This window comes from Echiichthys vipera (assembly GCF_963691815.1).
Source record: "Echiichthys vipera genome assembly, chromosome: 2".
NCBI classification, from domain to species: Eukaryota; Metazoa; Chordata; class Actinopteri; order Perciformes; family Trachinidae; genus Echiichthys; species Echiichthys vipera.
Genome location: NC_139827.1, coordinates 19,168,294 through 19,190,526, shown reverse-complemented (window position 1 = coordinate 19,190,526; position 22,233 = coordinate 19,168,294). Strand labels below are relative to the sequence as shown.

Below are 22,233 nucleotides of genomic sequence, written 5' to 3'. Positions count from 1 at the left end.
ACCACACAGGAGAGAGAGACAGAAAAGTATGAGCTGGAAGGTTTAATAAAGGCTTTTGAGATGGGCAAGGATATGGATGGATATATCTATCTCACTGACTTGTGCCAGGTTTGATGCCAACGGGGTTGACGGAGGCAGCAAGCTCCAGACTGGGCATCAGCTCATAGGGCTTTTCGGGCTGCTTGGCCTTGCCCTCATGGTAGCGACTGTAGATGCCACGACCGGCAGAGTAACCCCCCAGGTATGACCCGCGTGGTCCAGGGGTACGGTTACCTGCAGCAGCAGCACGACCACGACCTCGCACAGTACCTGCTTAAAATACAATTAAAGTAATGATGACAGGGGTTGTGGTTTAGGACTTGGGCAGTAGGGCCAACTTGCGCTAAAGGTTGTGTAGGGCGACATGTAAGGCAAGATTTTACGATGGGGTTAGAACTTCTTTAAAACTTTCTCTCAAGATATCAGAACTGGGGTAGCAAGAAGTGTCAACTCTAATTTAAAGCCGCAATCTGCTCACAAAGTGCATTTGCTGTTGGAAATTTCTCAACAATATCTATTTGAGCACAGGATTGTTTTTGAGTTCTTTGGGTCCAGTTTGGTCTTTTTTCTGAGCACCGTTCTGACTCTTAAATTAGTTGGACTTATGCAAGTTCATGGCACTGTGAAATGGTATTCCTAGATGTTGTTGTGATCTCTGCAATAACCCAGCATGAAATGGGAGGTGACAGCACAGCGGGAAAAGGATGGTGTTAGAAAACGTATAGTTTGTCACATGGCAAGAAAGCTCATTGTTCATTGAAGGAATAAGTAGGAATAAGGATGTGAGAGATTACCATTGTTCTGTATCATTGGGGATCCTTTGGAGAGAAAACCAAAACACAATGATTGTTGAAAGTCAAATAGATTTTCCTGCTACCACCCAAAGACCATATATAATCAGTCATCAAAGGTAATGGGATAAGCATTCATTGGTCCATCACCTTGTGGTGTCTTTGCTTTTTACAACTCTGATTTTAATCCACACACACACATACCCTCATCAAATTAAGATTTTAACACTTCTGTCAAATTAAATGCTAATCATCAAAGATTAAATCATTGTTATCCCATAGTCATCATGACCGTTTAAATCGTAGCTGCCTATTGATGGGGTGTGTTTGTCATTATTCCTACAATAGCATCTTTCCAATGTATTTTTATGATCTTTAGCAGTGCATTGGTCCATTGAGTTTATGATGCCACCAACATTTACAAAAATGGCTTTCAGAGAAACACTATTGCTTTTGCAACTGATCATTACTAGTCCAAAAGCAGAAAGAATTAATTCTAACCTTTGACGAAGTAATCCCTGTTGGGTCCAATGAGGGTGCTGTAGGGATAACCATAGTAGGCCAAAGTATAGGGATCACACTGGTAGACGTAGTTCTGCTGAGTAGGCTCTGGAGTAGCAGAAGCTCCTTTGGAGGCCTTCTGGCGTGAGTACTGCTCTTTATCAACTGGCTTGGCAAGCGTCACCTCAATGCAGGACCCTTCCACCTCTGTGCCGTTGAGGTGGTCCATAGCCAAGACAGCATCGTCCCGGGAGCTAAAGTGGACGAAGGCATAGTCACGGATTTTCTTCACCCTTTCAACACATCCAGGATTCCACTGGCTGAACACCTGGTTGATGGAGAAATGGGTGATTAGTTAGGAGCAGTAAGCTATAGTACCCCTTACTGTCAAGTACGTATGTTTTCTACCCTATAAAAGTTTGTGTCATAAAACCTCTAAACTGAGCAGTCAGTCACCTGTCTGATCACCTCCTCGCTGGTCTCCATCATAAGATTCCTGACGTAAAGGATCTTTACTGTCTCCATAACGTCTTCATCCACATCAATCTCTGGTTCAGCCCAGTCCACTGCGATCTGGTGGCCCCAAACCTGAATACGTCCAGGCATCAACTTCCTGCGAGCCATGGCGGCTGCACGGTGCGACTCGTATTCTACAAAGGCAAAGCCTCTGTTCTTCATCTTGTCTGCAGCACTAGCATAGACTATCACGTCTAGTACCCCTTCTGTCACCTTGGAGACCTCTTCCAGGATCTCCTCACGCTTTTTGGTCTTGGGAATGCCACCAATGAAAAGACGACAGTTGTCCACAGAGGAGCAGACGCCCAGCAGCCGCCCGGGCCGCACCTCATAGTTGTTGAGCTCGCGCACAGCCCTCTTGGCCTCATGTTTCTCTGTGTACATAACAAACGCATACCCTCTGTTTTTCCCGTCAAAGTCCATCATCAGCCGCATCTCATAGATGCGTCCTACGGACTCAAACACTGGGACCAGCTCATCCTCATAAACATCCCGTGGGATCTTGCCCACAAAGATTTCACATCCCCGTGGTGGAGATGTAGCATTCCAACCAGGAGGAGGGCCATATTTACGCTGACCATTTTCCTGGACCATACCGTAGCCAGTGCGCTCCATCAGGGACACCAGTGCAGCCTCATTGGGGGCACCTGCAACTCCCTCAGGAATGTTGATCTGTCCATGAAGAGAGTGGTGGGAGGCACCAGCAGGTTTGGAAGGTGTGGCGGGCGCAGCGTTATTACTCATGGTCGAGGAGGAAGCAGGATCTTCGGCTGTCATTCTGACAAAACCATCCAATCAGATCTGGGGCCTAAAAAGGGCAAAGAAAGCAGGCTTATTAAACTACAGTAAACTATATCAACCACAACTGCTGTCCAAGAGCAAAAAAGAAAAACAAGGAGGAAAGATAAGAAAAATATGGTAATGTTCAGAAGATGTTAACCATGCCAACAAAAAAAGTGGGTGAGGGTTGAGTATGGCTGATCTTTGAAACAAAATTACTATCAATTTGCAGGCTCACTCGAATGTCAGATTACCCGCCTAGCAAACGAAGCAATGTGACTTGGACAGAACGATTAACATACAGCCCTATCAGTGGTTTTACAACCTTGTTTTGTTGAGTTCCTCAGATCCCTTGCTGACCTCTGACCCCTATCAGAGTGAATAAAGGGCTGTAAACCCTGAAACCTCCCGCTCAAAGTTCACTGAGTACGACTAGGTCACATGCTCATTGTGTGTGTGTATGTGTGTGTGTGTGTGTGTGTGTGTGTGTGTGTGTGTGTGTGTGTGTGTGTGTGTGTGTGTGTGTGTGTGTGTGTGTGTGTGTGTGTGTGTGTGTGTGTGTGTGTGTGTGTGTGTGTGTGTGAGACAGGTTGGAGTTAAGCTATATGAGCATATTTGTGTGAAATATAACCAAACTAACTCCATGCTGTACACACTCACCACAAGAGGGTGTTGGACTTTAAACTTCTTTATTCTGTGGGTGCAACTTTTTTGTGTGTGTGTGTGTGTGCGTGTGTGTTTGTGTGTGTGTGTGTGTGTGTGTCTGTGTGTGTGTGTCTCACTTCATTAAGGGCTGCAGCAAGAGGAACAGAGAACAATCAGAAATCGGCTTCCCAGGCATAAACCTCTTACTCTGTTATTTTCCAACACTGCCAGCATTCATGACGGAAATATCCACAGCGTGTTAAATCCCCAAAATCTCCACGCTGCGTACACCGAGGCAGCCAATCATAGCAGACTGCAAAGCGAATGAGTTTTTGTCAGACTACACGTCAGCCAAAGCCAATAGGCCAAATAAAAGACAACCTCTTGCTAGTTATGCCTGGAGTGTGTGTGTGTGTGTGTGTGTGTGTGTGTGTGTGTGTGTGTGTGTGTGTGTGTGTGTGTGTGTGTGTGTGTGTGTGTGTGTGTGTGTGTGTGTGTGTGTGTGTGTGTGTGTGTGTGTGTGTGTGTGTGTGTGTGTGTGTGTGTGTGTGTGTGTGTGTGTGTGTGTGCGTGTATGCGCGCACGCGTCGCAAGATTGCCTGGACTTTGGTGGAAATAGGTGAGGCAGTCAGCAAAGGTAAAATGCTTCTAAGCCAAGCAACCATGGTAACGCACACACTCATTTGTCTTGACCCAATATCCCACTCTCCCAAACACACACACTCACACACACACGCACACACACACACACACACACACACGCACACACACACACACACACACACACACACACACACACACACACACACACACACACACACCTGTTGATTTGTTGGTTCAACCAAGGCTGGAGGGATTAGAATTACCAGAAAAGTAGTGCACACCTCATCCACAGAGGAGCAATCGTTGAAAAACAAATCCATTCATTTCTCGATATGTACAGAGGAGAATGATGTTAAAACGGAAAAGAGGAAAAAACAAGAGTGGGGAAGGACGGGATGTTGTTTCCGCCTTCTATCTTTAGCCAGTAGTTGGTTGTTGCATGGTGACACAGGGCGACATGACATTAGATTATATAAAAACATCCATTTTGAGTCATGCGAACATCTTTAAGAGACACATTCTGATTCTGCTCAGGGAGGATGCAGCTCCCTTTATTGGATAAAAAAAGAACAAACATCACTCAAGGTTTTCCCAAAAGCCTATTTTGTTAACAGCTTTTTCATTACTTATGTCCATGTTGCTTTCCCTCTGCTTCCACTACTCGATGTGCCCTCCTTTTGTACCTTCTATCGTGTGAATGTTAACATTACTCCATCTCTTATCAGCCTTATCTTGCCAGGCTGATGACAAAGGGAGGACAATAATCACTTTGAGCGTTCTGATAAAAAGAAGCTGTGACACTAAGGTTGACGCTGGATATAACTAACATAGTATTAAAGTCAGTTTGGGACTGTAAAAACACCCTTAACTGTATATTATATGTATAGAAAATGTGATATATTTAGTGTTTAGCCTTAGCATGTGGGGTAACCTACTTTATGATTTTGACCCCTTGGAGATATTCCTAACTTCCTCAGTGCGGATCACTGTTGAGCTGAGGTTTTCCTTTCCTAGCAGAGACTCAGGAAATCACAGCACTCGATGTGTCAAAAGCAAAGTGAAAACTCAGATGGTCTTCCCTTACATAGGCAAAGTGTATCTAAAAAACAAAAGCATGTTACTAGAAAAATAAAGATAAGAAAAGTCAACAAAAGAAGTAGGGAAGTAATGAAAGATTAAAGAGGAAATCTAGAAATCACCCCTCTGCAATCTCCACCGCCACCTTATAAATGTGTGTATGCAATCATGTGTATGCGTGTGAGAAAGAGAGACACAGAGAGAAAAAACACTGAGGCAGCAACAGGTTAATGATTAACCATGACAAACATAAATCACAGCCTTTACTCACAGAGAGCATAAAGATTTACAGTTGACGTCTCAGTTATTAAGAAACTAGATTTTTAGACAGTAATGACAACTTATGTGTGGTTCTTCTATCCTGATTTTACGTCTTTGTTGCAGCACAAAAAAAGGAACAGCTATTAGTTAAAACATAACATTAAGAGCTGGCACACAGAGTTCACCTGGTCAAAGGTTATGAACTCAGAGTAGCACATGAGGGTGGGGCTGGCTCGCCTGCACGCTGCAAAGGAAGTTAAAGAGCAAGGATCTGATTGGGTAACAGAGTGCCAACCTGCCGGGTTAAAGTGTGCCAGTTATTACTGTGGAGATTGTCCATTACATTGTGTTTATGATTGATAGAAGCACCTGATTCTCTATGTATTAACAGCATGTTATTGCTTTATGAGCAGACAAAAAGGCTTTTACTGGCTTCCTCTGGATTATAAACACAGATGGACTGCTGCTGGCAAATTCCCTCTTTTTCCTCAAATAAGCAAATGAGGCAAAGTTCCTCGCAGCCAGAAAGAGGAAGGACCTTTTATTATTCAGAAGTTTGGAAGCCAACAAACCTCTCTCTGGCTCCCAATGTATTGCAGATTATGCAGCAAAGAAACCCCAAGTGTGTTCAACAGTAAAGCATAATGCATTTTGTAGTTTGCTGCTCTATCCTCAGTGACCCAGCAGCCCTTAACAACAGGGTCACAAAGCAGTAGAAGAGGATCAATTAATCAACACTTACAAACACTCCAATCCTGCTTTTTTAGCACATAACACACTCATGCAAATACTGTTCAAGGCTGCCTTCCAATTTGAGATACATTCGTAGACATAACTGTTCAATAATAATCCTCACAGAGTCTACAGTCACAGAAACACTTCATTCAAGGTTGAATAATCCTTAAAACCAAAGAAAGAAAGAGGGAGAGGGAAGTGAGACTCAAACAAAGCAGAAATCTTGAGGAGGATATCACAGTAGAGGGGTGTTGGGGGAAAAGAGAAGAGGAAGGAGAAGCAGAGAGTGGTCAGATGGGAGGATATAGCTACCCCTGTTGCTTCACAGCGCTCCGCTGCTTGGCCGCCTGCTCTGGGAGTGTAAGTCCACCTCCATGAGAGACAGGTACAGCAGGGCACTGAGCACAGAGGCCAGCCTCCTCTACACACACACACACACACACACACACACACACACACACACACGCACACACACAATGAGGCAAAGCTGCAAGCATGAGAGCTGGTGAGGGTGGAGCTAAAGCAGTACTTTGTGTCAGTGTGTATATGTCCGTGGGCGGATTTCGGCCCTACTTTTGATTAGTAGAAAGATATTTTAAGAATGAAATAAACAAACAATACAATTTTGAGGTATTTTTTAAGTCCACTACATTTATCTTTTTTTTCTTTTTCTTTTGTCAAGTAATCATGTCGCTTCACTTTGCAAGGTTGGATCAACCTCATCACGTCACGCCGCTGCTTGCCGTGTATTATATTACCCCACTCTCTCGGCTCCATATTTATTTACCTACACTGGCCCTGTTACACTGCTCTATGTTTCAGATGTCTAAAAGTTATTAGCATTTCCACCAAAGAGGCATTTCCCATCATCTCATGTGGTTTTATTTCAGTATTTTAAGTCCAAAATAATGATTAATTTTCCCTCTGTAACTAATGAAGAGATAGTGTGATGTTAATGGAAGGAGAGGGGGCTGATGGGAAAAGTAGTTTTGATGAATTTTTTACATGGTTTTCTGTTTAGAGTTGCAGAAAATGGAAAAAAAAAAAAAAAAGGGCAGGAAACGCTCTACCCGGGGTTTGAATACTTCCTCATTTTGTTGTCTTACTCTGAACGGACATTTGGAAACTCTGGCTGGGAGTTACCACTACGGTGATTTATGTCAAGTCAGCACAAGAGTACAACTGTGCATAAGTGTGTGTGTGTGTGTGTGTGTGTGTGTGTGTGTGTGTGTGTTTGCGTGCATGCGTGTTTGCGTGCGTGCGTGTGTGTTTTTTGTACATAACAACGGTGAACATGTCCCTAGAACAGCTTAACTTAAGCAAACAACACACACCTTACTGGGCAGTCAAGAGAGCAGATAGAGAGACGACAGAGCGAAAAACAGCCAGATGAGAAAACATCACTCGCTCAGAGAGTTTCTGTCTAAAAGTCTCAGTGCTCTGAAAAGAGCAAGAAAAGGGGGAGTAAGGGATAGAGAGACCAGATGGTGTGAGAGGGAGAGAGAGAGATGAAAGTCACAGTGTGTGATCATCAGTGTGCTGAGTTTCAGCTGCAATTGAAACCAACCCCACTCCTCAACGACTGAGTAAACAGCCAAGAAGAAAGTCTATTTAGCATAAAGACCACAGGACGACAGACAGAGAATAAAGAGATTAAAGCACAAATGATATAAATGGACTGAGGCACCTTTTCTACCAATTCTAAAACTGTCAATCCATTTCCATAACATTGCAAGGTGTGAATTGAATATGAATTATGGTAAAAAGTTGTGTCTGTAAAGGTGTGTGTGTTTGTTAAAATATGTAAGTGAAGGTGTGTGTGTTTCTGTGGTATTTAGCGTAATCCTTTGGAATGTGTGCAAAAGAAAATTTGCAGATTGTTAAAGGATCACAGATCATTAACATCCGGCCCTCCTCTGAGCTATGATACTCAACTTGCTTTGCCCAGAGGCCAGGGGTCATTTAATAAAAACATTAATAATAATCATCAGATAAAATTAATGAACATTTGAAGGACAGTAACTGATTTTCAAATGGTGTACACGGAGGGTGTTTCTAGGATTTGAGGATCCACCCCTGGCACATTTTTTTATATATATATAAAAAGCTCTATATTCAAGTTTTATTTATGCACTCTGGCACCTTATTTACATTCTGAGTACAAAAGTATTCCCAGTGTGAATCAAATTTATTGTCATTGTGAATTAGAAAATAGTTGGTACCTTATTGTGGGCTAGATTCGTCCAGCAGGCTTTAAGTTGAGTATTACTGCTTTAAGCCAAAGGGGGTCAATCTAAATTAAAGATTAACTATCAGTCATTAGTCAGAGCCAATCAGGACTCAGACACACCTCTGAGGCTACAGGTGCTCTGGTGACCGCACAGTCCATCAGGTCAGCGGTTAATCCTTGAACCCCACAGGCAAACCCACGAAATAGAGGAAAAACATTTACTGTCTCTCACCCCTTAATCATTGTACATGTTCACTAAATCATTTGTCAGACACACAAACATACCATAACATTTCACACCACATACTCCTACTGCTTCGGGTTTAATTCAGTCTCCATTTGTGGGTTACTTATAAAAGAATAAATTAAATGAGCTAATTTTAAAGAATAAAACCAGCTCACATTAGAAGACAAAAGTCAATCACACTGATTGGTTCAAGGTGCCTTACTGCTCTCAGGTCACAAATACATATTTGCATTTTTAAAACAAGCTCAGTAAATCCCTAAAATAGCCGAGCACAAACATCCCGCACATTAGTCTGAATTGTGCATTTGTTCAGGCGCAGATGTCAGAGGACACATTTGCTGTACTGCGAGTATCTATTAGAATTAGAAAATGAAGGGTTCATTTGCAAAAACAGATATTTTTGTTTTAATTATTTCACTAAATCCTGTTGGGTTTTTTTGTCCAATCCAGGGAATATCAAACCAATTGGTGTTGGGTTGTTTTGATAATAGATAGATTTTTTTATGTGCAGTCAATAAATCAAACTAAGCTGGTTGTTAAATTTTACATTGGCTTTTATCTGTCTTTACACTCTTATAAAGCTAACAAATATAGAATATTGCAAAACATACATTATTGCTAATGATTGATTTTTGTTGTCGATGGCTGACTGGAAATCAAACTTTACAGACTTTTATATTTAGCGTTACAACACTGCCACTGACATTAAGCTGAAACACATTTACTTAACTAGAACTAAATCATAAGTAATCACATTAGAGAGTGCTTATTAGACTTTGTCGGTTATCTCTGATAAGCTGGTTCTCTATTAAGGCCAGGGTCACACATGCACACGCACACATAGATATTCACTGGAATCTGTTAGATATGCAAAAAGTGTGGATACACTGGAAAAAAGTCAGCAATAAAGCAATGCTGGTAATCAGTATCTGAGCCTGTATGACTGCCTTCTCTTATTACAAGTCATCCATATAAGTAAATGAGTACTGTGTCACAAGACCAGAAGTCCTGCTGTTTATTTCTGCAGAGCGATACGAGCTGGAGGAGTGCACCACGGTGTTTAGTCACTTGCTGTGTTTTCCTGGAAGCAGTTCCTCTCAGACAAGTGTAGAAACTGAAAAACCTTAGGAACATAGAAAAAAAAGGCTTCCTGTTGTGATTTTTGGTATCTCCAACTGCTTAATTCTTTCAGGTAGTTTACTCAAATTGACTGTGTCTAAATACTTGATGATTCATATCCTTTGAAAATGTGAAGCAGGTATTATTAGGAGGTGTTTGCTGATTAAAGCAACACAAAGTCAATTTAGTCCCAGTGTCCCTCGCACGCGTACATGATCAAAATCGGCTGAAGCGAACGTCAATTGAGTGAAACAATGAACTTGAGCGAGGAGAAGTGAGAACTGTTGCTGACCCTCAGGACACATGATGTCCTCACACTGTGGTTCACCCAGTTCAACTGTCAACGTGCTGACTAAGACAGGATGAAGCAGGACAAAGCATCAAGTCACACTGAGGGAAGCTGCGTTATCGTGGTGTCTGTTTTCTGTCCCTTCGTAAATGTTTTTGAGGAGCTGTGGCCTTAAAATGATGCATCACTGTACACTGAATCACAGATATCACCGATACACAGTATTAGCCAGCAAAATTAGGGCTGCAAATAACAGCTACTTTCAGTATTGTTTAGTCTACTTGATTCTTTGGTCTGTAAATGTTAGGAAATAGTGAAAGTGAGTGAGCGAAGAAGTTGCAATTGCTCTTTCAAAATGAAAAGGCGTGACAAAAGACGTTTGCCCCGCAATCATACGATCCACTTCCTCAATACCTAGGCCGACACGGTTGTTGCCGCTTTACATATTTTCTCAACCTGTTCGTGAGATATCTTACGGAAAAAAAAGTTTGTCTTTGTACTTTGCTGGGACACAGACAACAGTCCCCCGGATGAAAGACCTGTGTTTTGGGCCCATACACCACCCTAACCAACCTCCCTACGCCTAGGTATGAAGTCTTATACTACGTCACCTGATTTCCTTCTTTTCTCCTGACATAATTTCTACAGCAATAAATATGTGGATCGCACATGCATTAGAGCACATTACTTTTCGTAGTTATATGTACGAACAGTGATTGAGAACAGTCCGTGTTGTTGCTGTTTGACTTCTCTACTGGCAAAGCTCGACCCAGAAAGCCTCATTTGAGAAAATGGGTGGGAGCCCTAGTGTGTAGTGAGCGTGATGGATTTCTAGATGGATCACAGCAGACAGGTGCTGGCGATCATGGTAGAGAAGAAACAAACAGTTAAGTTGTCCGACAGGTGGTATTAAATGTACAGTGTAGGTTTCAGTTTGTCCATGAAGAAATGCTGCAGCTCCTCAATATCAATATTTGAGGCTGTTAGCATGTCCACAATTGTCATGGGATGCAACAACCTAGTTTCTGTCTATTTAATTACACAATAACAGAATCCAGAAAAAAACATTGTTAAAAAAATATCATGATTATAGTCTAATGTAATTAATTAAATTAAAGCAGTCCTCAGTTATTTGAATCAAATGTTGCTTAGCTTAATGTCATGTGATACGTTACTTCGATACACAACAAACATATATTACTGGGACCACAATGCACATTTAAGGAATTCACATTACAGACACCACCGCTGACTAGTCCTTTAACAATTTGTCTTTTAGCACATTGACCATACACAGTCCAGGTATACGGTTGGACCGCCATTGGGTACCTGGTGATCCTTTGTATTTAATGTGTCCTGCCCGGATGATATAATGTTTTAACGTAACCTTTTTCAATAGCATACATTCTGCACACGCAAAACACATGTTTGCCCTTATGCACGCAAAAAAAGTAGACAAAGTATTTTGTATTCTACTCTTTTCTATTCGATCTAGTTTTGTTTCTTTCCTCCCATCCATGTACCTGTCACCTCATTCCTGTGGTTCACTCAAGCTCAAAGGAGAGCTGCAGGGAGGGGGTAGGAGAAACTGGGAAGGTGTGGAGTGGGGTGCAAGCAAGAGAGAGAAGGGGGGGGGGGGGGGGGGGGGGAGTGTTTCGTGTGTGTGTGTGGGGGGGGGGGGGGGGGGTGAGTAGGACAAGACCAGATGGAGCGCAGCCAGAGAGGCTAACGAACAGAGAGCAGGGGACCAAATGTCCAGGCCTCCCTCAGAGCAAGAAAGCCCTTTAAAGTGAAGCTGGCCTGAAGAATTTCAGGTCAGACCGAATGCGTAAGTGATTGCCTTCAGCCCACCCCAACTTCACCTCGGAGGGATGATTCCAGTTCATTTACTCTGAGAGCCCCCACAGCCTTCAGGACCTTTACATTTGTCCACTCAAAACACAACAACTTTACTCAAACACTGTGATTTGAAGCAGTGTGACAAAGAGCCTGCGTCTTCACGTTGTCTTTTCAAGTCAAATAACAGCATCAGCATTGATAATGACCGTAAACACTAATTATAAACAGAAGGGCCTTGGATTCAGTCTTACTATAAAAGCATGACAGGATAGAAAGGTCATCTGCAACCCAACATTGCCACATACGTCCTCTCACACAGCTTCATAGTCATTACTAATCATAAGAGCTGCTTTAGCTTTAGCTTTACCGCTCGCTGAAAGGGGCTTTGCTTCCTTAGGCAAACACATTCCTCAGGCTAATCAGCAAGCCTGTTCAAGGCCATAGAAGACATTGTTTCAGACAATTACTACTGACGTTGACAGTGTCACACACTCGTGATAAAGGATTTAGTGGCCCCCTATGTGTGTGTGTGTGTGCGTGTGTGTGTGTGTGTGTGTGTGTGTGTGTGTGTGTGTGTGTGTGTGTGTGTGTGTGTGTGTGTGTGTGTGTGTGTGTGTGTGTGTGTGTGTGTGTGTGTGTGTGTGTGTAAGGGGAAACCAGAAAGATTTAAGGAGAGTAGGTAATATTTGACACAGTTAACAATAAAAAACTCCAATATTTGCATATAACCTCATAATTTTTCAGCATCCTTCACTCTCTCACTTACCACACAGGCTTACAAAAGAGCTAACCTTCATGCACAATTTTATAATCAAACAGAGTCCCACCCTGTCGACAAACACAGTTAAGAAAGTGTGTGTCAGACTCCTACTATGGTACAAACGCAGAAATGTGCAACTGAAATAACATTACTGTCAATCGTTTTGTTTTAATTGTAACTAAGAAGATCTCTCCCAAAAACAATGAATATTGTGACTGTTTACTGCACGTTTAGCCTTGAATAAGACTTAAATGAATGAGATTCAGCAGCAGATCACTGGATTTTCTGTCTCTCTCTGTCACACACACACAGACCCACACACACAGACACACACACACACACACACACACACACACACACACACACACACACACACACACACACACACACACACACACACACACACACACACACACAGACACGCACATGCACACAACAAACAACTCACCTCACCAGGGTAAAAGTCCACATATTATATGGAGAACCCGGAAGTCTATGGTCTAATATAATACCTGCCTCTCCTTGTAGTCACTGAAGCATTTTTTTACCCACCCTAAACACACACACACACACACACACACACACACACACACACACACACACACACACACACACACACACACACACACACACACACACACACACACACACACACACACACACACACACACACACACACACACATACATACATACAGTGCCATGCAGCTCCACTGGTTCCACTGGTTTCATTGTAAAGACATCTTGATCTCCATTTCAATCACTGATTTGTTAAAGTGCCTTTGTTGTCTGTTGCCAATCATTTTGGCTCTGATAAAGTAATGAAACTGGGAGGACTGGCGACTCTGTCAGATGAAGCAGATTTTCTCCATGAAAAGAGAGAAGTTTGGCAACAAGACAAACTCCATCAGTAGACTGTAAGGTTTGGTCATGGAGAGGATCATAACATCAAACAAAAGTACTTCAGAACAGTTTTACATATAATCTAACATAAAGACACCCAACAGTTTCAGTATTGCAACATTTTGCTCACAAGCTGTTAAATCTGAATTTTCCACATTATCCGATAAATAATTTTTGAGGGTCAATTTAAAAAAAACAATGTTTAAAAGACAGTGACGCAACAACAAAAAGTGATGAAAAGTCTTAAAAAGAGACTTAAACAAGATATGTTTCAGTACAGAGACCTTCAAAAGAAAGAAAACGCACTTGAAGTTCAACATAAACACAGTACCTGTATCCCAAACAGATGAGAGTAGATATCGACGAGCAGGCCGAGAAGATGCAGATGTTGGTGTGTTTTGCTTTTGGGAGTCACTTTTTGCACAATCACACTCGTCTAAAACTTACTCTCTCTTTCTCTCTCTCTCTCTCTCTCTCTGTCCATTCACTCTTCTCTGACGTTGACAGGCTGCTGCAGAAAGAGTCTCCTCGCCTGCCTGCGTCTCGGTGTTTGAGTGTGGAGGTAAGCAAAGGTGGTTTAGTGTTTACTCATTCTCTATCGCCAGAAGAGAGAGGTGGGGCCAGTCAGTACAGGTAAACCCCCCCACCTTTTTTTTCTCCGTCCTTTAATCTCTCTCTCTCTCAGCTGATAAGGAATAAGACAAATGTAAGGGATAAAAAGTGCAGAGGGTGTGACGAAGGCTGATGATTGACAACAATCAGGAAGAAGTCATGAGCTAGAGTTTGAGATTGCAGAAGCATTAACATAAATAAAATGGGCCAGCCCTGAAAAATAATCATTATGTGAGTCAGAATTTAAACACTGAAGAGGGATGCTGTAGAAATTATCTCAGAAATGAGGCTTTGACTGTTAGCTGCTCATTTCTCTCATCTATCCAATAGGTGCCTGTCTATGGTGTGTGTATCCCCTTGGGGCTAAATCAAGCATGTCTTCTTCTTCTTAAACAAACCGTGCTTTGAGCTAGATGTTAACATGCTAGGGTGCTCAACAGTGTGGTTCAGGAAGTGAAAATCTCATTCATATTCTGCATTTTGATTGTTAGTCATAGTGTCTTAACCATCAAAAGTAGACTTATCATGAGATACAAGATCATGAAACAATGGTTTATGCTCCTGTAGAAGCCAGAAGTCCGTATGACATCAACCCTGGGTTAAGAAAAACATGTTTCATTCACAATCTCATGGAGAACTACTCATTGGTGGAGCTCACTGTTACCATGGAAATGTAGACCGCTTCCGGCTACCACTGAACTCTATTCACTAACTCTGTTTTTGCAGCGAATCACATGTTTTATAGGCACGCTTCATCTTGTAGCTGGTTGACTTTCTTCCAGACTTAAAACTCTTCATATAAGGATTTTCTGAAACTTCAATGGAGGAAATTAAAGGAGAAAATTACCTTGGTCAGATCAAATAGTGCGGTCACTGTTGAGCTCTATAATGTTTACCGTGTCCACCAACTTAGTTAAACATGCTAGCATGCTTCGTCCAAACAAATATTTTCTTTTTTGTATATCTTTAGGCATTTTTGAAAAAAAGAACTTGTAGGTCAATATAGACTAAATCACTGTGACAAGCATTAGCAACAAATCACTTTCTGGTTGACAACTGGTAGTTCATTTACATCGCGGACATATGTGAAATCAGAAAAGTGTTTTTTTTCTGTTGTCATTTTCAGCCATAGCTGTGACATGGAAATATATATAGTTAAACACGGCTGTCCAATCTATCTGATGTTACTGCTGTGCTTATTTTATGTACTTTGTATCAGACATACATTTTAAATTAATGAGAATATATCTAGTTGTTCCTCACCGACCATTTGCGCAGCACTGTTAAATTGTAGCCTATGCACAGGCTGCAGGGGTTTTCTGCCTTGAAGTTACTGTAAACAAACATTGTGATTGGTTAAACTTAAACAGTTTAAACACTGCAGGGAAAAACACTGTACATCTGAAGCGATGACGTAAACTAATCCTTGCCTATGGCAATTTGAAATAAAACAGTTGAAGGCTAAATTCAACAGGTTTTTCTTTGATTATTTAGGATTTTTCAGCTGGTTTGAATACCCCAGCGGTGGTAATCATTGTATTTTTATCAGCATGGTACCCAAAGGTATCTTTGATTTAAATACAGTTCAAACAACAGGCTGGTTTGTCTAAAAGACCATTACACGTTTTTGTTTCTGTCACAGTGTGCAAATGGACTTAAGACATCATAATGATTATGATGATATAGTTTCAGCTAATTCACTGCTAATAACCTTTAATTTTTCAGGCTTTCACCTTAAGTATAAAGTGAAAGCATACCTGCCAACATTAGGCTGTGGAAAAAGAAGGAGACTTTCTGGGGAATCGGAAAATGGTCTACCCACCCTCAATGCCTCCGTGCTAAACTACAGATAAATAGAATAAATAGGAAGAGTGAAAGTGAAATTACTTTCGATTAGCCTTAATGTATAGCTAACATTAAAGAAAAAACAACATGGCCTTAAAAATGTACAAAAAAGCGATCATCAAAAGTCAACGTGTCAAATTTACATCACAAAAGTGCGTGTGCATGTGTGTGTGTGTGTCCACATGCGTGCATGCGTGTGTTCAGCCTTTACACCCATGGGCATACTTTTCTCCCAACTGTCTTATGCGTATGGATGTTCTGGATTTTCGGTTACATTTTATGAAGCTAAAAATAAGGTTATTGTCGACCACATTTCTGTGCCATCAAACCACCAATAATAACATTCAAAACAAAAGTAGGTGTGTCATTGAGACTGCTTCATCCAGTGTCGGAGCGGAGGGCACAGGCTGATTGAGCGCAGTCAGGCAGGCGTGATTATACTGTCCTCCAGGCTAATCTGGCAACACATATCCAACACAGAAAACACACAAGAAACTCAGTATATCAGTATGAAATCGAAGGATAAGCGAGAGAAAATAATTCCAATCGGGGGCACGACAGGAAAGTTATTAAAAAACCATTGGAAGATATACTGATAGTCACTTTGCTACTGACACACTGATGAACACAATGGAGAGCAAGCTGTCACATTCCAGTCATATTTGACAAAAACAAAAAGCAAGTCAAAGAATAGGATGGAGAGCATGTTGACAGTGTGTGGAAGTGTATAACCTTAAACAACCCTTAAGGGGAAAACAAGGCCTGTAAAGCCTTATCAGACGGGGGTCGTTCCACTCCAGCACAAGTGTGTGTGTTTGTGTGTGTGCTGTGTCCATTGTACAAGTGACACATTAACCAATGACTCTGTTAATGAAGGACATGCAATCACTGATTCTCGCCTTTTTGGCAACACACACACACACACACACACACACACACACACACACACACACACACACACACACACACACACACACACACACACACACACACACACACAGTATATGTAGATAGCCAGTTCAAAGTTTACAGATGGAGAAATGTATTCTCTCCCCTAACAAGGTAATAAGGTTGGAGTGAAGGCCATACGCAGCCATAAACCTACTTTAAAGATGGAGGAGAGCATGATTCAAGATTACTTTATTACCAGCACAATGTATCACACAAACGCACTTTCTCATGCACAAACACATATCTAGTCAAGTGAATAAAGGTTTATTTTACAGCCCAATATCGCATATGGTTCCCAAGACAAGGAAAAACATCTTCAAAACTCTAAAACATAAGAAAAATGTAAAAATACAAAATATGAAGCAATCCGCTAACACAATGTGAGTCCGTAAGTAAGTTGTTATTAAAGGTCCCATTTTCTAAAAAGTGAGTGTCTTTTTTTATTATAAAGCAGGTCGAGTTGCTTTATAAATACTGTGAAAGTATCAAAATGCTCAATCAACAGAGAAACCACAGCCTGTATTCAGAAACTGTGTCTTTAAACGATCCGTCAAGACTTCTGTACGGTTGTGATGTCACAGCTATATTATAGGTAGAAAGTCTTACTACAGTGGCGTTACAGTCATTCCTCAGTTAATAACGGTGCAGAGATGCTGAAAGAACAGAGGCGGAAGACCCAGAAACACTGACCAATCAGAGCAGGCTTGTCTCTTTCAAGAGAGGGCTTAAAGAAAGAGGCGCTAAAAAAAAGAGTTTCAGACGGGGGGTGAATATAGATATATTCATAAAAGCATATAAACATGTTCTAGTAGAAACCCAAAATACAACATATGAACCTGAAAATGGGCATAACATGCCCAATTTAAGTGTTAATTAATGTACATTATTTGTAGTTAATTCTACATTTTTTACATACCAGAATCATCTTAAGGGTGCCCACGGGAGAAGTTATAGTTGTTGACAAATACATCAATAAACTATCTGCTTCCAGAGTTCCTATTGTATAATAGACAATTTTTTAAATGTCTATATACATGCTGAGATCTCAGACAGCTGAAGGGAAGATGATTACAAAAATGAAGAGAAGGCTTTATCAGTTAGTAGAAGTTAAAAATGCAGTTGGAATTATGATAATAAGACCAATTCCCAAAGTCACGAGTCACGCAATGAAGACAGCAGACTGCGGTGAAGATAGCAATCAGCTCAGTGTCAGTGGAGACAGACAGAGAGACATGGGGGAACTGGCCCGACTGGTCTGATATGAACCAACACACAACTTTAAGAAGCTGCACACAAACAGCTTTACAACGGTCACTGAGACAGATGGGGGGGTGTTAAAGTCTGAAGAAGAGCTGCTGTGTTTGTGCCTGCAGTCTTGTTGCCAACAGATACACAGATACATTTGCAGAGCAGTAAATTGCAGCATTTTTATTGATAGTATTAAGTGGCAGTACCTAATAACTTTTATGCAAAGTTATTTAGCTTAAAACTTCATATGTAAAGCACCTTGAGCTGGCTCTATACAATGTTAAATAAGTTTGCATTGATTGCCTTTTATAATTTACATGTTTATGATGTTAAAAACATTCTGTTATCTTATATTTTCTGTTACTGACATCTCTAAAAATAAACATGTACAGTTCCACAGACCAGATCTTCATCACAAAATAATGATGCAAGAAAAATTATATTACTGGTAGATAAATTGCTATGAAATGTTTATTCTTCAAAGGTTTACATATTGATATCGGTAACACTCAGTCACACACTCACATCTGCACATCCAACACATTCATATATTGTGTGCCAGTTTCCACTTGGTATCAGTAGCCTTTCAAACATATAATTCTGTTTAGAAAATGATTAAAATGTGGGTCACTGAAACTTACTGCCTTAACATGAAATGTCCAGTATGACTAAAAACATAAATTATGTTGTTCTTCAAGGCATCAACACTACACGTTTTCAACATCAGATGGAAAATAAACTCAAAACAACATCAACACAATTATACTGGCATTGTATACCCGCTGTAATGAGGTACTTTCGATTGTCAGTGTATTCCTGCAGTAGATGGCGATGTGCACACCAACTGTAGCTCATACAACCCCACTTCAAAAAAATCCAGATTAACCTTTAATATCCCCATCTACTTCTGTGTTTTTCTCCTTCTACTCTTCTAATTTTATTGTCTTTTTCTTAATGCAAGTAAATGCAGGGCTCTTCAATTGTGTTGAAATAGAAATTGAAACTAACCCTGCTCATGTAACTTGAAAACTAATCTGATGGAACATTGAAAGCTAAATGAAATTGTATTAAGAAATACAAATAATGATGGCCATGCTTCGCTGTTTCCGACATTTTGAGAAATACCTTTTTTACATCAAACAACAAAGCTACACAGCAGTCAGCGTCTAGCTAAAGTTGTTTTGTTGTTTTTCCCAGGTCAAGTGTTAAAAGTTGAAATGTAAAGACTCAAAGACCTCAGCTGGCCCGCTCATCAACGTCTCATCAGAGGGACCAAACACCCCTGTGTGTGTGTGTGTGTGTGTGTGTGTGTGTGTGTGTGTGTGTGTGTGTGTGTGTGTGTGTGTGTGTGTGTGTGTGTGTGTGTGTGTGTCTGTGTGTGTCTGTGTGTGTCTGTGTGTGTATGAATGAGAGGGAAAGACAGATTTACTGTAAACTGAATGATGTTGAGCGTAAAACTCCTCAGACAGTACAACTGCGCTTGTGCCAACAGGGAAAAGTCTGGCTCTATTCTGCTTTGACACTTCCTCATTCAAAGGGTCACCTCACATCCTGTAACTACCGTCAACCAATCCCAGTGTCCCGCTTATGATTAACAAAAATGACTCAGCACAAAACGAGAGCCTTTCTGCCCTCCCACCACACACACACACACACACACACACACACACACACACACACACACACACACACACACACACACACACACACACACACACACACACAGGATCTGACATTAAAGACCTACTTCTTTTCTTCCATCCTGATGAAAGAAGTTTCCCCTTTTGCCTAGAATTTAGTCAGCTGACACTCCAGTTATGTGACTTGTCACTAACCAATGGCAGCGCTGGGGCATTGTGTGTTTAGGTGCTACAATCACTTTCAAGGTCAAGGAGACAAGTAAGGAGAAAGAGAGGGAGAGAGGCAGACAGAGAGAGAGAGACAGAGGGAGAAAGAGAGACAGAGAGACAGAGTGGATTTGAAGGAGCTAGGAGACTAAAGGACAATAGAAAGAGAAACAAAGTCATCCTCATGACTTCTTATAACCACACTGAATATACTTATTATCTGGTTAGTAACCACTGTAACGTCAACGTGTGACTGTTCTCTCCCAACACTGGGAAACAACACTGACTGTAGTTGAAATAATAGAATCAAACACAATAAGTTCAGATGACGGTTGTAAAGGAAAAATATTTTTACAATTTGTTCTGGTAACATTAACTCCGTTAAAAACACTGTTACATTCACACTTCAATCATTCACAAAAACGGTGAACATTAAAGTTATTAACCATACCCTATATTTTAAATGTCCATTCAAATCCGACTTTGACTGCAGCTACTTACTATACTATATACAACACTGTGATACAAGTTAGTTATTTGTACACATTCCAACTGAAAATTATTTGTATTAATAAATAAATGTCCACAATAAAACAGGACCTCCTTGGCTGGCTGACTGCTCATACCGAGGTGGCTGCTATAGAACGTAGCCTGCACTGACATTCGCCAAAGTCAAACAATAACAAAAAACGATCAGACCTGCCACTCCCTGTTCTGTGAGGTAAAACTTTTTGTCTGGTGGCTTTGACGAGAGCACAGATAACGTCACCAGCTGCCCATCGGAAAGGGTTGACTTTTTTTTCTCAGACGCGGAGTGATACTGAATTGTGTAAAGGAATTAGTGGTTTATATATATCACAGCTATGGACCAATCAGATTGCATGATTTTGAGCTACCCGTTTTATAAATGCACACGTGTAGTTTTACAGTGCAATGCGATGCACATTCAGAATGGACATTTTAGGTGTGTTCACCTATGTTTTGCTTCCTGTTGACCTTTCTGACCATGTGGTGGCCTACTGCTAAATCACTGTTAAACTGTATCTCACCAGACTGACATCTGACAATTTCTGTTTACATTACCTCTTTCAAAAGGTGGTCACATGCCAAATCTTGAATCTTACACAAGTGTCTACTGTTAATGAATGTAATTCAATCAAAGCTTCTGACCCTTTTTCTTTTGCATGGAGCGTCTCATTAATAAATGGCAGGATGGTTACTATCTGTCATCACAAGTAACAGTAATAGTAAATGTAACATGTACAGTATGTTCAGACATTTTATCTTTTGGCAATCGTAAACCTGTAATTTTCATTTCACCATCACTCTTTTCCTGAAAGACGAATTGAGCTTGAGCACAGAATCAAATCACCCACTGCTCACACACACACACACACACACACACACACACCAGGAAAGTGAGAAGGGAAAGTAAAATAGGCAGATAAGAGCTGAATGAATAGCTGGTAGAATTCAGCTTTGGTCAACGCCCCCATAAACACAGATCCCCGATCACACAATAGCAAAACTGCTCAACAGTGTCACTCGAAACAGGTGTTTTCATGATGCAACAAAAAAAATCGTCCTGAGAAACTAAAATGCCGTGTAATCCACCTGTTTACCTTGGTGAAACTACGCAGGACACAAAGAGGCAAGGAAAACTTGAGTGTGAGAATTTAAGGGACAGAGGGAAGATGTGTGAAGGGCAGAATGTGTGTGTGTGTGTGGGGGGGGGGGCTACTTTGTGTCAGTTTTGTGAATGGTTTCAGAGTCAGTCTCTGTGCATGGAACATTCCATTCTGCCGAAGGGGGGCAAAGTAAGTGCACGTGTGTGTGTGTGTGTGTGTGTGTGTGTGTGTGTGTGTGCGTGTGTGTGTGTGTGTGTGTGTGTGTGTGTGTGTGTGTGTGTGTGTGTGTGTGTGTGTGTGTGTGTGTGTGTGTGTGTGTGTGTGTGTGAGTGTGTGAGTGTGTGTAGGGTTGGATCTTATCACGAGACGCAGTGTTGTACCGGTAGTTTCTTTTTCCCCAAACCTACTCACTTCTCCACACACAAACACACACACCCCAACATCAATTGCATTTGCTTGCCTTGCCTGCCAGAATCAAATCACCCACTGCTCACACACACACACACACACACACACACACACACACACACACACACACACACACACACACACACACATACACCTTGCCTCTTGGCCTGCTGGCCAGACAACTGGCCCATTGTGTGTAGCAACAGGTATGCAGAGAAGAGCCTGTTTGAGAACAGGCAACTGGATGCTGGGAGGATAGGTTCACATTTTTTAAAACAATACTAGCATGCCTACATGTACATTAGCACAGTTATTAGCTGCTGTAATTGTTCCTCCTGTCTGTACTAGACTCCTAAAGCA

The 22,233-nt window shown here is 41.3% G+C and overlaps 1 protein-coding gene across 9 annotated transcripts in view; it reads right to left on the bottom strand.

Moving 5' to 3' along the window:
* The window catches only part of rbm47 (RNA binding motif protein 47), a 39,578-nt gene that overhangs the window by 6,411 nt on the left and 10,934 nt on the right, over positions 1 to 22,233 (bottom strand). For 5 of the 9 annotated variants that reach the window (XM_083931401.1, XM_083931399.1, XM_083931398.1 and 2 more), the window contains 4 exons: positions 1,788 to 2,655; positions 1,332 to 1,659; positions 834 to 857; positions 100 to 312 (listed from right to left, as the gene is read on the bottom strand). In XM_083931401.1, coding sequence (XP_083787527.1) covers positions 100 to 312; positions 834 to 857; positions 1,332 to 1,659; positions 1,788 to 2,624 — 1,402 coding nt within the window. In that variant the 5' untranslated portion in view covers positions 2,625 to 2,655. The remainder of the gene's footprint in view (positions 1 to 99; positions 313 to 833; positions 858 to 1,331; positions 1,660 to 1,787; positions 2,656 to 22,233) is intronic. The other 4 variants (XM_083931403.1, XM_083931405.1, XM_083931404.1 and 1 more) reach the window with 4 other exon arrangements.